The 17811-nt window shown below is 46.1% G+C and overlaps 1 protein-coding gene across 1 annotated transcript in view; it reads left to right on the forward strand.

Moving 5' to 3' along the window:
* The first annotated feature begins 2076 nt into the window (after positions 1 to 2076).
* LOC140588908 (tripartite motif-containing protein 16-like) overlaps positions 2077 to 17811 on the forward strand; it is a 28384-nt gene continuing 12649 nt past the window's right edge. Inside the window, exons 1-5 of the mRNA XM_072711560.1 lie at positions 2077 to 2684; positions 3633 to 3728; positions 10312 to 10545; positions 10714 to 10873; positions 11432 to 11491. Of these exons, the coding sequence (XP_072567661.1) occupies positions 2094 to 2684; positions 3633 to 3728; positions 10312 to 10545; positions 10714 to 10873; positions 11432 to 11491 (1141 nt within the window). The 5' untranslated portion in view covers positions 2077 to 2093. The remainder of the gene's footprint in view (positions 2685 to 3632; positions 3729 to 10311; positions 10546 to 10713; positions 10874 to 11431; positions 11492 to 17811) is intronic.

Below are 17811 nucleotides of genomic sequence, written 5' to 3' on the forward strand. Positions count from 1 at the left end.
AGGGAAGGCATCACAGGCAGAAGGGCGTACAGGGAAGGCATCACAGGCAGAAGGGCGTACAGGGAAGGCATCACAGGCAGAAGGGCGTACAGGGAAGGCATCACAGGATGAAGGCCAAGCAGGCTGGAAGGATGCCACAGGTAGTGGAGACGTTGACGGCAGCAGGGTAGGCAGAATACCTTGATTATTTGGAGTCTCCAGGCAGCACACCACAGGAGGGGTTGGGGAAATAAAATGTGCGATTAGCCAAGGTAGGGCAGACTAGAGGCAGTACAAATGGTTAGATGAGTGCAATATGTAAGCTCTGGCAGATAAGACTATGGCAGCATAAGTATAGAAGGGAGGTGGGAATGCAGGCATGGGGAGTCTCTGAAACGTCAGCACTGCAATTCCATGCCCATGTCTGGGAGGTTGTAGGGTCAAATCCCAAGCTGTTTACATTCCTGCAGTTCCTCATGGTCATAGCAACTGCCTGTATCATATGACCATGTTTGTTCTGATGATAACTGTCTGAAAGCTTTAAGATGCCAAAAAACAAGGAAGGAAAAAGGAGAAAATGACTTTGTTTGGGCATTAAAGACCGTTTTATTGGACAGCACAGATTTGAACGCAACATTTCAATGTGTGATTCCAAGTCTGATACAGTATTTTATCAGGGTCACCGTGACATTGTCTTTAATTAGGGACACGGTGACAAAGCATTTCAATTTGGCCATGGTGACCCAGCATTTCATCAGGGGCACAGTGACTCAGCATATTATAAAGGACATGGTGACACAGCATTTCATTAAGGACACAGACAGACAGAGACTCCCAGAACACATACAGAAACAAAATGAAAAAATATGACATTTGTGTGCTGCATCCTTTATATTAATTTATATTATATTGAACAATGTAAAAAAAAAAATCTGTACATTGATATATAGTACTTATCAAAGCTTATTCTGTCTAAACCTGACACAGTTTATCGATAATTGCACATATGTGCATGTTACACCTGAAACCACATGACAGCTTCAAGTTCTTGCAGTACATTTGCTTCATGTGGAGAATAAACAGACAAGCTTCTAAATAGACAGAAATTCATTCAATAGAACTGCTCCCTAATACCTTTCTGTCAGGATCGCCGGGCAAGCAAGCAGGGAAGCAGGGTAAAACGGGGATTTATTAAGGGAAGCAGGACCGGGGAAACACGACAGCAAACATCAATGACGAGTCTGGGGAAGACTGACTCAGACGAGGACTAAATACAAAAGACTAGCCAGACATAACAGGACACAGGTGATCACAATCAGGGCTGAACACGAGGTAACGAGGTGGGCGTGGCACACATTAGGAGCGGACGGAGCGGGGCGTGACACCTTTCTACCTATTTTCTATCTATAAAATCAAAGTAGTTATATAGCTTGTTTGGGGAAAAACAATGTCAATAACAGTTATGAATGAATGAAGGGTTTCACAGAAGCAAAGGGAAGCCATTTCAATCACCACCACTGTGTAGCCCCCACCAGGATGATGTGACAGCAGCCATTCTGCACCAGTACGCAAACCAGACAGTAACTAAGGTGGTGAAGGGGCAGGAGAGAATATTTGATATAGGGGAGGATTAAGAGACCAGATTGCACAGGGCCATAGTGGGCAATTTTTTAGCCATGTGACCTCAGAGAGTCAGGACCTCAGTTTTATATCTCATCCAAAGGACACACCATTTATACAGCACAGTGTCCCCATCACTGCACTGGGATCCACACAGACCACAGGTTGAGCTAATTTGTTGGCAACATTAACACCTCTTCAGCAGCAACCTAGCTTTCCTAGTTGGTCTCCTATCCAAGTACTGGCCAGGCCTTAACCAGCTTAACTTCAGGCAGATTATCTAGTCTGAACTGTGTGTGTGTCTCTATAGTTAATCTGATGTTCGATTTTACGCACACATTCAAACTCCAGTGTTTGCCCAGTCTGCTCTTCTCAGTCTGGCCTCAGTCCAAAACCACACCTACTGCAGCCTGAGAAGCAGGAAGTTCCTCCCACTCTCACACACAGACGACTGAGAGAAAACGAAACTGAATCCTATCAGAGCTCGTGGTAAAATGGCAGAAGCCAGTTCCACACTGGATGAGAACCAGTTCAGCTGTCCAATATGTCTGGATCTACTGAAGGATCCAGTGACTGTTCCCTGTGGACACAGTTACTGTATGAGCTGCATTAAGAGCTGCTGGAATCAGGAGGATCATGCTGGAGTTTACAGCTGCCCCCAGTGCAGACAGACCTTCGTACCCAGACCTGCTCTGGGCAGAAACACCATACTGGCTGAAGTGGTGGAGAAACTGAAGAAGATTGGACTACAAGCAACTACTCCTGCTGACCATTATGCTGGACCTGGAGATGTGGAGTGTGATTTCTGTACTGGGAGAAAACACAAAGCTGTCAAGTACTGCCTGGTGTGTCTGGCCTCTTACTGTGAAACTCACCTCCAGCCTCACTATGAGTTTCCAGCTTTTAAGAAGCACAAGCTGACTGATGCCACTGGACGTCTGCAGGACAAGGTCTGTTCCCACCATGACAAACTGCTGGAGGTCTACTGCCGTACCGACCAGCAGTGTATCTGTTATCTCTGTATGGTGGAAGAACACAGAGGCCATGATACAGTCTCAGCTGCTGCAGGAAGGACAGAGATACAGGTCAGGCCAGAAGTGCTCTTATATACAGTAAATGATAAGTCATTTTTATTTCAAATAAATTTTTTGTCTTAACATGTGAGTATAATTGCTATGAAAATACTCATAGCAAGTCTGGTTTGGTAAAATGAAAGAAAGATTAACAGAAAATGCACATTTAAAAAGTTCTGATTGAATTTGTACTGAAACATATGGAAGTAAATCTGTGTCATCAGAATCTGAATTTTATATGCTACTGAAATTCTAACATTGAATATTTATGCATTGGAAATATGCATCGGAAATTCGATGGTCTGAATTCACGTGCAAAAATATGAGGTTAAAAAATACAAAGACAACATTTCAATGTTGCTCCAATTCGACGGTCCGAATTCCCAGCAGATTCAGAGTTTTTAGTGTCGCAGGAGAAAAGATGCATTATTATTGTTCACAGTGCAGTTTACTACACAGTGGCTCATTCTCAACTGACATGCGATCTGACATAAATCAAATAGGACGTCAGTTGAGTAGCCGGTCCTGCAATGCAGCCCAGGACACATTCGCCTTCACATTGCTGTAAGAATGTGGCCATATGCGGCCCAGATCACCTCCCAATGTGGTTTGAGTGATCGGATCTCAATGCATCTTCAATGTGTCCTGGGTGCCTTCACATCTGTAATTAGCGCTGTGCACTTGTGATTGGATCACCCAGGACGCATGTTAATACCAGGTGGAAACAGGACCAAAGGGTCTATGGTCAGTTTATCCTACCTACAGTCAATAAATCATTTAATAATATCCATCCATCCATCTCCTAACCGGTAATCCAGGTCAGGGTCACAGAGAACGCCTGGATCCTTTCCCAGGCAGCATAGGGCCCAAGGCTGGGGTCCACCCTGGACAGGATGATTAATGGATATGATCCCAGCTAATGAAACAAACTTGTTTTGCCATCTTGTTTCCTATCTGTAGAAACAAATGGGTAAAACACAGAGAGAATTTCAGCAGAGAATTCAGATGAGAGAGAAGGAGCTGCAGGAGCTGAGAGAGGCTGTGGCCTCAATCACAGTGAGTATGAACCTGAGGAGAAGATAACAGCTGGCTTGTGATCATATTAATTCTTTCAGATTCAACAGATTGCAGATTTACAGACTTGTGCGGATTAATCAAAGTAATGCTGCTGTGGGTTATTCTGGGTCAGAGATTTAATGGGACAAAGTTGCTAGATAAGAGTTTAACCAAGTGTTGCAGCAGTAGTAGCTTATTTATTTAGAAAAGTACCATAAAAGTCCCATTTGAGTGTAACCTTGGGCTGCAAGGTTACGCAAGAACCGGACTACGCCACCCACACACAGTGCCCTTGAGTCATGCCTTGCTTTCCGATGGTCAGCTGCACGTCGCAACTTCCCCCGGACACTACTGAAAGCCACCTCCAGGCGCCTCTGATGTTCCTGCACCCACTCACACCTAGTACCCCTCCACGGTTCTGACCTCCTACCCCAAAAGAAAATCCACTGGTAATTGAGGTTCCTGGCCAAACATCAGAAAGTGTGGAGACTCACCAGTAGTCTGATGTGGGGTTGTGTTATAACTAAACACCAGCTGTGGAAGATACTGTGGCCAGTGGCTCTTCTGTTCTGTCGACAGGGTGCGTAATAGGTTGTGCATTGTGCGATTGAAGCGCTCGCACTGACCATTCCCTTGTGGATGATATGGGGTAGTGCGAGTCTTCTGGATGTTATACAAATCACACAACTGACGGACAATCGCACTCTCGAAACACCGACCCTGATCGGAATGGAGCCTTGCTGGAACTCCAAACGATTCCCTAAGGAGAACACCAGCCACAGTAGAAGCTCGCTGGTCCCGAGTGGGTATAACCTGGGTGAACTTGGAAAACACATCAGTTAATACCAACACCTGTTCCAACCCATCCCTAGAGGGCTCCAAAAACGAGAAGTCTATGGCTAACACTTCATTTGGCCTATTTGCCAACAAATGGCCCATCGGAGCCCGTCCCTGTGTCTGGGAAGATTTAGCGAGTGTACAACGCTCACATTGTTCACACCATTCCCTAATGTCCTTTGCCATCCCTGGCCAAAAACACCTCTGGCGGACCAAATCCGCTGTCCGCTCGTTGCCCTGATGTCCCTGGGCGTCATGCAACTGGTGCAAAACCTCTTTCATTAAAGATGCCGGGAGCAGGAATTGCAACCACCCTTCTCCCCCATCAGGCCTAAAGACCCTACGGTGCAGGAGACCATCTGCCACTATGAGGCGGTCCCACTCCCGCAACAACATTCGTGCAGCTGGCGGCAACCCCTCTCGTTCTCCTCGACTCGGCTTACACCCTGCCACCCAAAAAGGAAGAACAGCACTAATTATAGGATCCATCTCCTGAAGCTTCCTCAACTCAGCCGAGGAACGCTGCGAGAGCACTGTTATAGCTGACTGCGTCACTGGTGGCACCCTTCCCGACATGGCCTCCTGTAGGGGAGATGGCAACACCCCTTCCGGGAAAACTGATACCAAACTCTCGGAATTAGACTCTAATTGTTGCCGTGACAGAGCATCAGCATTGCCATTAGTTCTACCAGGCCTATAGCGAACCGAAAAATTAAATGCTGCCAGTTCAGCCACCCACCTCTGCTCAGTTGCCCCTTATTTAGCAGTACTCAGGTGGCTTAAAGGATTGTTATCTGTCCATACTACACACTGTTGGCCCCATAAATATTCCCGGAATTTCTGTCATTGCCCACTTCAACCCCAAAAATTCCAGCTTCATAGAGCTGTACTTCCTCTCAGCTGGGTTGAGGCTCCGGCTAGCATATGCCACAGGACGCACCTTTCCCTCCTGCTCTTGAGAAAGCACAGCCCCCAGTCCATGATGACTCGCGTCCACCTCCAAAATAAAAGGCAAAGAAAAATTTGCAAAAGCCAAAGTCGGGGCATTAACAAGTCGTACCTTCAGCTGCTGAAAGCTCTCCTCGCATCCTTCTGGCCACACCTCCTCCACACTCAACCTCTGGCCCCTACGACCCCTACCCCCCCCTTGTTCTGCTACCAAGCGATGTAGGGGAGCCGCCAGTCTTGCAAAGCCCTCTACGAAACGCCGATAATAACTGGCAAAACCCAGGAAAGACCGCAATTCCTGGATATTCCTCGGCCTAGGCCAGTTTGCTACTGCAGACACCTTCTCTGGGTCAGTAGTGACGCCGTCACAGGAGATACGATGGCCAAGGTAGCGCACCTCCTTCCTAAAAAAAAAACACTTCTCCAAATTAGCCTTCACTCCCTCCCTCTGTAATCGCCCCAACACCAACTCCAAGCGCTTCAAATGTTCACCTGCATTGGAGGAAAAGATAATGTCATCCAAGTACAACCATAATGACTGCCCATTCTGGTCCCCAAATAGCCGCTCCATCAATCGCTGGAACGTGCTAGGCACATTACACAACCCAAAGGGCATTCTATTAAATTCAAATAACCCAAAGGGGGTACAAAAAGCTGTCTTAGGACGATCACTCTCCGTAACAGGGATTTGATGGTATCCACTGGACAAATCAATGGTTGAAAACCACTGAGTCCCGGATAAGGAATCTAGCGTCTCCTCAATACGAGGCAGAGGGAATGCATCCCTACGAGTTTTGCTGTTCAACTGCCGATAATCCACACACATCCTCAAGCGGCCATCTTTCTTTTTCACCAACACAATGGGAGAGGCAAAGGGGATACAACTCTCTCGGATAACTTGGCTATCCAACAGTTGATGAATATGAGCCCTCACAGCCTCATAATCCGACGGGGGGATACGTCTAAACCTTTGTCTCACAGGCTTATCATCCATAAGGGGAATATCGTGTGACAGGAGCGTAGTACATCCCAAGTCACTCTCCGATGACGAAAACACTCCAGCATATTGCCTCAACAAACCCCTAACACTTCCTTGCTCCAATGACGGTAATGCTGACAGATCAAGTCCCTGAATTTGCTCCAACACTGGATGGTAACCACCCATATGGGCATTCACAGAAAGGGCTACCCCACCCAAGGTACTCTCCTCCCCAGGGGGCTGATTTACCCAACCTCTCAGTCACTCCGGGAGGCAGACTTACTACTTGGGCCTGTGTCACTATACCCACTGGACAGCGCGGATCCATAAAGAATGGCCATGGTTTTATTGATGTTCAAAATAGGAACACACAGTCCCCTTATATATTCTGAGGAAGGCCGGAAGGGGCAACAAACTACTTGGGAGCTGCCGAGCTCCACTGGGGGGTTCAAATAACACTTCCCCTAAAGCTCCGCCCAACTTCTCGGCGCAGGTTGCTGCAACAAACTTAACTGTTCCCCCAGGTATATAGACAGCCTTTCGGCCTCTTACTTTTGCCAATCCCGTGGGGTGAGGGTCATTAACTTGAGCTTGCTGGCAGAACTGGAACACCTCCCTCCACTGTTGAACCTCTGGACCAAGGGTGGAACCATCAAAAAGGGCTGAACCATGCTGGATAAATAATTCAGTATAGCATTCCCTGATCACATTCATTCCCAACACCCCTGGTGTATTAGAACCATGTGGCCCAGGAGGATCCCTAACCACCAACCAGCCTCTCTTTGGTAGATGTTTACCCAAAACCTCAACTGCCAACTCAACATAACCCACATATGGTATTTCAAGACCATTTGCTGCCTGTAAATGCAACCAATTACAATCTTTCAGTTGGCCCTGCATGTGCTCCCGAAAGAGACTCTCTGGTAGGGTTGACACCATTGACCCTGTATCTAATAAACACTTCACCCCTACTCCCCCTACTTTAACAGTTACAGTAGGGCACTGACCTACCAACAAGGAAGTGGCCTGACTTACCGGGGTAGGCTGACTAGAGCCAATGTTGCCCCCTTCCAATGAGTGGCTCAACGCATTGGAGGGGCCTAGTTTTCCGACGGCTGGGATGTAATACCGGCTTGACCAGCAGATACCCGAAGACCCGGCAACGCAACCCGTTCATTGTCACACTCCCGTGCATAGTGGCCTGGCTGCTGACACCTACGACAAACAGTACCAGAGCGACTCTGGCCCATCGGCCGCTGCGAAACTGATAGGACAGAAACACTTTTGGTCAGGAAATTCAATTGCTCCTGGTGTATTAGCAACATCCGCTTTAGCTCGGCTAACTACACCAGTGGGCCCGGGAGGTAAAGGCTCAACCTTAGGCGAGGGTTGAGTGTAATGCATAGCACACAACGAGGGCACAGAATAACTCCTACCCCTCCCACATTCACTAGGCCTCCCCTCCCGCTCCCATCGGATGTCTTCGGCCCGAACATCAAGCATGGACAGCTGGGGGGCCTGGCGAACAAAGCGCTTCAACTCCCTACGCAGAGCTGGATCATACACATACTCCACAAACTGATCACGCAACAACATATCAGAATCAGGGACAGAATCAGGAGCACATTGCAACACTTTATCCATCAAGGAACAAAGAGCATGAGAATATTCCTGTAATGATTCTCCCTCCTGTTGTTTACGTGAAAAGAAACCCTCCTGTAACTCAACATAGGAGTTCACACAACCATACAATTCCTTCAAAATAATGGCTATTACAGCAGGGTCCTCCCTTTCAGCCCTACTCCGATACCGAATGTCAGCCTTAGCCTCCCCATCTAGATGATCATACATAAAATAAGCTTCCTCCAATCCATTCAGATGTCGGGCCCTCACACTAGCCTTTACCTCCTCCAACCATTCATCCACCCCAATCCCAAAAGTTCCCCGAAACACTGGGCACCTCCGCTCCCTAGGTATATACAACCGTTCCATCCCAGTGTTAACCAAATGCGCTTCAGTCCTTGCCGTTGAACCGCTGGTGCTGGGCTGTATCGGGGCATACTCCCGCCGAAGATGTTCATTCTCAGCCTGCAGCTGTTGCACCAAGTCCTTGAGTCCCTGAACCTCTTCAGACATGGCTCCTCTCCACACACACTGCAGAATAAAAATCCAGCCCCAGCCAGTACAGGTAATGTCCGTCAATGGGCCACTGCTGTTTTGCCTACCAATCAAATCAATCCAACAAACAGAACACACCAAAAACTGGGATACTTGTCTCTGGTAAGAAAATGCGAATCCTGCCGACTACGCCACCCAAGATTGTAACCTTGGGCTGCAAGGTTACGCAAGAACCGGACTACGCCACCCAAGGCCCTGCCCCTTAGGATGTATAATTAACCCCCAGAACTTCCACCCGCAGCCACCTTGCATGAACACAGATGCATATCCCAGAATTAAAACAGTTTATCAACACAATATTTAAAACCTCCAAGCCGATAAACAATTATCAGCATATAACACCACTACAACCAGAACATGACAAATAGGGGTTGAGAGCAAAACCAAGGCACTGGTGGTCCAACGCTATAATCCTGCCTTGACCCCTTAGCCAGCCAGGGAAGGTGCTTACCTGGAGGAAAAGGAAGGGAAGAGGAAACACCGCACACATACACACCAAGGACTCACATATCCAAGTGGGAGTTAACACCAAAAATCACAGCAAACCACATCCTGGAGTTAGTACCTATAATTCACCCCACATTCACTCCATGCAGTGCAGGAAACAACCTCCAGCTCCCAAACTCCAGCACCACATTCACTGGCTCTATAGATGGGGAAGCGGTCAATAAAATACCCTCAAGACCCCCACCCACTATACCAGCCAGTACCCAGTTAGCCCTGGTAACCACCCCTTATTCACAACCATACCAATACAACCCACATAATCTTACAAAACAATCAAAACAGGCAAAACAGCAGTGACGGTCTCCTGCAAACATACACCCATTTCAGACCATACTCACAAGATACACAAGTTCAACATTTATTCTACACATCATGTGTCCACCTGTGTCCTATCTGAGCAGCAGCATAAACCCAGACACTTGTCACCCAGCACCCAGCCTGGGAAGAGATCGACAATCCTTACATACCCGAAAAGAAATGCACCCCGCAACAACCTTCCAACCACTATTACTCATTACCTTGCACCGCCGCCTGGACCCGGAACCAACCGCTCACCACAATTTCCGTCGCTCACAGGAGTGTCACAACAACAATCGGACCACGCCCCCCCTACCGGCTTCCACCACTTTTATCCACGCCGATCCTAATTAATTGCGTGCGCGGCTGTTTCTCCCCGATTAAAACTTCGCTGCGGAACACCCCCAATTATCTACTAAACAGCCTCTCGTGCATGCAACCCGATACGGGATCCGTGGGTGACGTCATCCCTAACAATCACCGGTTACATGAGAAAAATGCAACTTTTCTCAACCCAGCATAATGCAAATAAACACCAAGAAAGTCACCTATTAAACTGAGACCTAATGGTGACAACCAACCTGCCCCATACAGCCACCAGTCTCTGCCAAATCCCTGCAGCTGACAGTGTATGAGCTTAATGAGGGATCATTTCCAATCAGTGCTGGCTGGGTTTCAGTACCTGAGGCATCCAGCATGGTGACGCTCCAAACCCCAGCCCTGTGCTGTTTTTATACCTCCTGTCAGCTCACATCACTATTGTACAATGAGGCTCTCTGGAGTCTCAAAAGGGGCCAATTGTAATTTACTGTCCTCTGCTCCCTGTGTCACCAACAGAGATCAGCACAGTCAGCAGTGGAGGACAGTGAGAGGATCTTCACTAAGATGATCCGCTCCATTGAGAGAAGTCGCTCTGAGATGACAGAGCTGATCAGAGATCAGGAGAAGGCAGCAGTGAGTCAGGCTGAAGGAGACATGAAGAGACTGAAGCAGGAGATTGATGAACTGAAGAGGAGACACTCTGAGCTGGAGCAGCTTTCACACACAGAGGATCACATCCATTTCCTCCAGGTAACAGAACAGCTACTTTGACAATAAGAAAACCAGAGTATTCAAATGGATGCATGTTCTCATTTGTATTTCAGCTAGTCTGTCATTTGTCAGATGTTAATGGTGTTAATTACATTACAATACAAATTTGTTTTGATGAAGCTGTTTAATTAGACTGTGTATCTGTAGAGGTTCCAGGGTCTTCCTGTCACCCCTGAAGCTGGATTTGGACCTAGAATCTCTGTCAGTCCAAGATCTGATTTTGGGAATTTAAGGAAGGTGGTTTCTGAACTGAAAGATCAACTGGAGAATGTTTGCAGAAAGAAAATGGCAGAGATCCATCATACAGGTTAATACATTTTCTAGTCTGTTCATGTTAATATAGACCAGGGGTGGCCAATCTTATCCAGAAAGGGCTGCTGTCTGCGGGTTTTTGCTGGATTACTAATTAGAGGACTGATTGGCTGAAGAGTCCTCATACCTGGGGTCGAACAACTGACCTAAAGGTTATCCCAAAAACCTGCATACACACTGGCACTTTGCGGGTAAGACTGGCCACCCCTGATGTAGACCATGCAGAGAGAGTTTGCAGTACAGTCAGCCTCACATTTGTGTGACCAAGTCAGTTTGTTTTCAGTAAGTTTAAATCTTTGTGATAACTGGTGAAAGAGCTTCATATTCTACTGGTTGCAAAACCCAGATCACATGAAACATGTTTCTTCTACATTATAGAAACAAAAAACTGTATTATGTGTAACTTACATGAATTTTCAGCTTGTTAAAATGCCTGTTATTGTCCCTCATAATGATAATAATCTACTGCTGTTATCTCCACAGTGAGTGAAGTCCATCTCCCACAAGTAAATTCCTTTTACTCACATCCCTGTTTCTCTCTGTATCCTTCTAGTTACCAAAGACACCATCCTACCGGTATTAGTGCCCAGGACCAGAGCAGAATTCTTACAATGTGAGTCTGTTCACACACACGCTTCTCTCTCCCTGTATGAGGTGGAGTGTGTTTTATTGTGTTTCGTTTTCTTCTGCTAGTGGAGCTTCTCTTTCTCTCTCCCGCTGCCTCCTGGTCTTTCACATTCACATGGTCTGTTTATGTCAGTAACCTTTGAACCCAATTTCAAAGCAAGGCAAGTTCATTCAGGGTGCTTTTCCACTGCACCAGGTACGGTACTTTTGGTACTTTCCCTTTTCCATTGACTTCTGGTCAAGTACCAATACCAATAGTTCCAGTACCCAAAGTACCATTTCACCTGGGGTACTTTTTTGGTACTTCGGAACTTTAGTGTGGGACTTACAAACACGTTCATTGTCAATTTAAAAGACAATTTTAAAAAGCCTAAAAGCCAAAAAATAATAATAATTAACTAAAAAGAAGTTACATTGTAGAGGCAGCGTATGACTAAACTCCTGCTGATATAATGTATTAAAATGCTGCAACAAACAGTAATGTTTTAAGCCCTGATTATAATCAGCTGACAGTGTTTGCAGACCTCAGGTCTTCAGGAAGCTTGTTTCACAGACAGGGAGCATAGAGACTAAAAGCTGCTTCACCCTACTTGGTCTTCATTCTGAGACACTGAGTAAACCTTTCCCAGATGCCCTCAGGGGTCTGGATGCTTCACAACGTTCAAGGAAATTAGTGCCATTTAGTGCCTTGTAGACAAGTAATAATATTTTAGAATCAATCCTGAGATGCAGAGGAAGCCAGTGCAGTGATTTAAGGACCTGTGTAATATGCTCTACTTCCTTGGTGTTAGTGAGGACTCTGGTGGCAGCATTCTGGATGAGCTGCAGCTGGCTGACTGATTTATTACCAAGACGTGTGAAGACACCATTACAATAGTCTAGCCTTCTGAAAATAAACACATGAACAAGCTTTTCTGTATCTGGTTTAGAGAGAAATCCTTTAATTCTTGCATTCTTGTGTTTAAGCTGGTGGGAGGCAGATTTTGTAATTTTCTTTATGTGACTTGAAATTTAGGTCTGAGTCCAGAACTACACCTAGATTTCTGGCTTGATTTGTAGATTTCAGTGTCATGGATTCATGGTGAGCAATAGCAGAGAGGTTACATGGCACTTTGGGAGGAGCTTAGTAGGGGTCTATTTATGACATCATAAGCAGAAGGGGGCATATCCCTTTATTCTGACTGATCCAGGGGTTATGTCCATATATGGTATCAGATGTGCTTGGCCGATAGGGCCACGTGGTGTGTATGTGCTGATAAGGGACATGTGGTTTTGGGAGATGGGGGCCGTTAAACTTTAATAGAATAAAAATACATTACATATATTTATTAATGTGTTATTTATTTATTTTTTAAAATTACGTTTTAAGGAATAATAAAAAACATATAGCAGGGTGAATGTAAACTAGCACATACACATCTAGAGGGGGTCCAGCCACGGACACGTGCTGTTAGGAGTAGGCACACGTGTCCCAACACTTTCCCTATTTTAAAAGAAGAAAGCACTTAAACTCATTATATTTAACCAAAATGTTTAAAGAAGAAGAAAAACTATAGCAGTATTTACCAGTGTTTTATTTCGGTATAAGTTTGAAGAAAGCATTTAACCAGCAAACATTAACGAGGAATTACCTTTACTTCTGTACTCGACGGCGACGGAAGTTGACGTGAGTGATCCACACAGAATGCACTCGATGACCCTGTAGCATGCGCATAGACATATCCCAGCATGCTCTCTCTCTCTCTCTCCATGTAGCGCATGCATTCAGAGACACAACCCATAAAACAACTTATCCCAGCATGCTTTTGCTTGTGTAGCAAGTCTGCATAGAGCCATAAACCATTCCTTTAAAGAGCGACTTGCGGGGTCAAGCAGCTGTCAAATTGGAAACAAAATGGCTACCAGCTGTCAAATTGTTGTCGACCTCATATAGCCAGAGCCTGCAAGGAGTTTGATGGGCCCAGCGACGCCTCCACCCAGCAACTTAGCACACCTAAACCCAACATGGGCTCCACGCAAACCGACAAGACATCGCAAGCATGGCGCTTTGTGTAGCATATTCTCACATAATGATTACAGTAACAGCCAATGAAACTAGCGAAGCATGCACTTAGACATGTTAGAAAACGTATTAATACCCATCACTCCTGTGAGCCAACACTCAGGACGAGATACACCTCCCCAGCGTGCAATGGAAAACGGACAGACAACTTCGACCAGCCCGACAGCTCCCGAAGCAGCCACTCCATGGAGCCCATCCTGGCCTCCACCGATAGGTGAACATACTTTTGGACTAATGCTGAACAACAACAACCCACCAGAGCCTTCTCCTCAACTCGTCCCCCAGCAGTGTGCATCATGGGGTCCAATGGTGATCCGCGCCTGCCAACATGGTCACAATGGCTGATGTCTGATGCGGCGGGTGTGCTCCCGTATGCTTGGCCTGCATTCGTGGACACTTTGGGGGATCCGGCTCTGACAATTGACGACTGCGAGCGTTTTGTGGCACTGTCTTTATGTGAAGATGCTGTGGATGGGAACAACAACACATCTGCCATGAAGATAATCAAAGAGGCCCTGGCCTGTATTCTGGATTCAGGTAATCGAAGAGGACATGCAGGAGATCTGTGTCAGGTGTGCTGTTAGCCACCCAAGCCAGCGTACCTGTACGATCCCAAACCATTTTACTTTTACTTAAAAAAAAAGCTGACCAAAAAACTTCATAGACCGTGTTTTAAAAACATCATCACCTGGTTCCGGGTCGGCTATCGCCTCGTCGCCCGGCCTCGGTCCCGCCTACGACTCCTCGTCGGTCGCCTGCGGGTCCCCCTGCTCCGGCGCGTCGGCAGACGGCACCTTTGCCGGCTGTGGCTGCGCTGTCGCCTGCTGTGGCTTCCCCCTCCTCCTTGCCTTCGCTGGTGTCCCCTCCGACTCCCTCCTTGTCTCCTCCGTCTGTCCCTCGTCCTGTCTCCTTGTTCCCGTCGTGGTCCCCTCCTGCTCCCTCCTCCCAGTCGCCTGCGGCCCCTCCAGCTGCCGCCCGTCTGGGCTCCCTCGGGCTCCCCTTTGTCCTCCGTCTGTTCCTGTCTGGTCTCCCCTGTCTGCTCCTCGTCCCTTTGTCCCTCCTGTCTCTGCTCCTCGTCCCTCTCTGGTTCCTTCGTTCACTCCTGGCCCTTTTGTTCCGCCTGTCGGTGTTCCCCCTGTGTCTCCCTTCCTGGTGAGTCTGTTCCCTCCCTCTGGGCGTGCCTTTGGGGGGAGGTTCTGTCACGCCCGGCTCGTACGATCCTCGTGTGTGCCACGCCCCTCATTACCTACGTGTACTACCTCGGTTGTAATCACCTGTTGCTTATTCAGTTCAACCTGTCTTGTGTATTTAGTCCGCGTCTGCGTGAGTTTCCCGAGATCTGTCATTGTGGTGTTATGTGCTGTTCCTTGCCGTGTGCCTCTGTCTCCCTGCCAATAAACCCCGTTTGTCCGTATTTACGGCTCCGCTCGCCTGCTTCTCCGCTCGCCCGCTTGCCTACGTAACATCGTGTTGGTGTAAAACTATGATATTATTCCTGTCAAAGTCAGCTTAGCCATTTCAGAACCTTCAGAAGCTAAAATCACCCCAGTATTTGCAGCGACTGTCCAGTGCAGCCATGTATTTTTTGACTTGGCCACTAGCACACCTCATACAGCTAGTCAACCTGTCACTGATTTTTTAAACCAATTTATTTAATTATTTAATTGAGCTGTTGGTGAAATTTAACAAACTCATGGAATGGCTGAGGTGCCCCTGAGGAGAGTTTTGGGAACTGAAGCGGCGTTCATCTAGCCATCCAACTAGATATCAGTAACTTTTTAGAAAACAGAAGAAATTATTACTAGTTTTTATTGTGCTACTCTTAATTGGCACATGTTCTAATGTTAAATTGTGTTTTTTGTTCTAAGCCAATGTACACTTGCTACCCAGATAAACAGCTTTAAACATTTCTTTGGACTGCCTAAGACTTTTGCACAGTACTGTATATCAAACGTGATGGTGAAGGGAAAGATTATGAGTGTGCTGTAGATGTCGCAATTAATGATTTCAGGGATATGCACAAGTTCGAACAGACTCTGGTTGGTGTGTAAACGCTGAACTCTTCGATTTAATCTGTCAAAATCTGTCATGGACTCGGGTGTGAGGACGAGGCATGGTGCAGGCAGGAAGGGAATGTGGATGACCCACTTGCGGCTTGCAGGGAAACAGGGGTTTATTAACAAAGAGAAAAACACAAGAAACACTTACAAAACAAAAGGACCACGTGGGGTCAAAAGTAAATCGGAATAAACAAAGACTAATTACAACAAGGGGCGGGCAGGTAACAAAGAACACAGCATAAAACATCAAACAAACATCAATGACTCCAGGAAGAACAGAACAGGATCAGGAACTTAAATACAAAACTAAACCGGGTAATGACACAACAGTGGCCTGTACTACGAAGGGGGTTTAACCAAATCAGACTTAACCCCGAGGAAATTTGCTAACGCAAGGTTGTCTCCATCAGGGCTAATCAGTACTACGACGCCAGTTAAGAAGTTGATTTGTTAAAACGGTGTTAACTGCATTGGACTTTGTGCGCGTTCACATATATGGAGCACGTTCGGCAACGCAAGGCACCGTTTGACTCATGCCGCGATCTCCATATGTTTCACGGAGGAAGACTGCATGCTAATTATGCAGCGTTATGAGGAGTTTAAATCAACGCTGTAAAGAAAGTCCAATACCACTGCAGCCAACAAAAGCAGGCAGGCTTGTTGGCAACGTATTGACGACAGAGAAAATGCATACATACATTTTCACGGTCATAAAATGTGGTCTAAAATATCTCACGACCGAGTATTAGACAATGAAGTACGTGTTTTCTGAAAAGAATTGAAATACTGTTAATAATTACAGAGGCTAATACATGCGACACAATTCAGAAGTTACCTATTATATGCTGCTAAGTAATGTAATGCTCCCTGAAGTTCCATTACTGTAATGTTACTCATAATGTAAATCTAATGTTAACAATAACTGATCCGATTTCAAATGCAATAGTAAAGCGTACATGGCAGCAAGTCAAGATGACATATAAAACATCATGTCAAGTGGTAGGGCTATGTACTGTATTTATATTTCTACTCATTATGAAAGATTTGTTGTGTCTAGCCTCCACTTAATAGCATGTTTCTATGTTTTACAGCTAATAATAAAAAGGTGTCTGTTCATATGACACTTAATAGAAGGTGAGCCACTGTCTAACAAACAATTAAATGATTTACAACAGGACAAAACAGAAGCATATGTATAGTGAGAAAACGACTACAGTAGGAACCTGTCACCGCGGTTAAGTTAGCCTCATATTCCATATTCAGTTTTCTGGCTTTAATATCTTTACAGAAGTAAAGTGGGCGTTTTTAATGACAGAATTGTGATGTCCAGTACACAGACATCGATGCACACCGATTATTTTTCCGCTTCAAAACATTTTGTGATTTGTGCAAAATCGTGTTAATAGCTAATATAATATAGGTCCTTTCAGCTGTAATGACATGGTGGTTTAGTATTTTGGGCTCATGGCGACTGTTGCACACCCCTTTGTTTCCCAGATTGCTTTACATGCGAATTTTAATTATATTTTGAATGTTCGAATGTATCCGTATAATGTATAATGGGACAATACATGAATGGGTTAATAACTTTAAAACTAGACAAGACAGGCACATCTAGTGAAGTGTGCTTTGATCAGTGGACAATGCACACCCCTTGGGTTTTCAGAATAACTTTCTCTGTAACAGTTACAGTATTAATTAATACATTGTATGCATATAATATGCCATTGCTCCATTTCATACATATTAACAGAGAGAGCCCCTCACGATTCACGCGCCAATGTCGTACAGATCATCCAGGTACGCCGGCATTGGCTTCTGAGAAATTGTAGTTGGAGGGGTGGTGCTCATATAGGGCTGGCTTACGCGGAAACCTCGACTTAACCAAGAACAAAATCTGCTCGGAGCAGTTTTGAGACTTAGGGTAAATTGCTATAGCAACATATCTCAACTAAAACCTATCCACCTTTCGTAGTACGGGTTAATCGTGAAGTTGCACCACACGTCATCAAGTTACTCGCAAAGTTACCCCGATAAGCCAGTTACCCCGCTTCGTAGTACAGGCCGCAGGAGTGAGACAGACAATTAACCAATCCGGGAGGGGGCAGAGCAACGAGCAATCAGGTAAACACAGACGGGCAGGCACAAAAACAGACAACAGCTGAAACTAATAATTAAACTCAG

This window comes from Paramormyrops kingsleyae, chromosome 4, assembly GCF_048594095.1.
Source record: "Paramormyrops kingsleyae isolate MSU_618 chromosome 4, PKINGS_0.4, whole genome shotgun sequence".
Classification (NCBI taxonomy): Eukaryota; Metazoa; Chordata; class Actinopteri; order Osteoglossiformes; family Mormyridae; genus Paramormyrops; species Paramormyrops kingsleyae.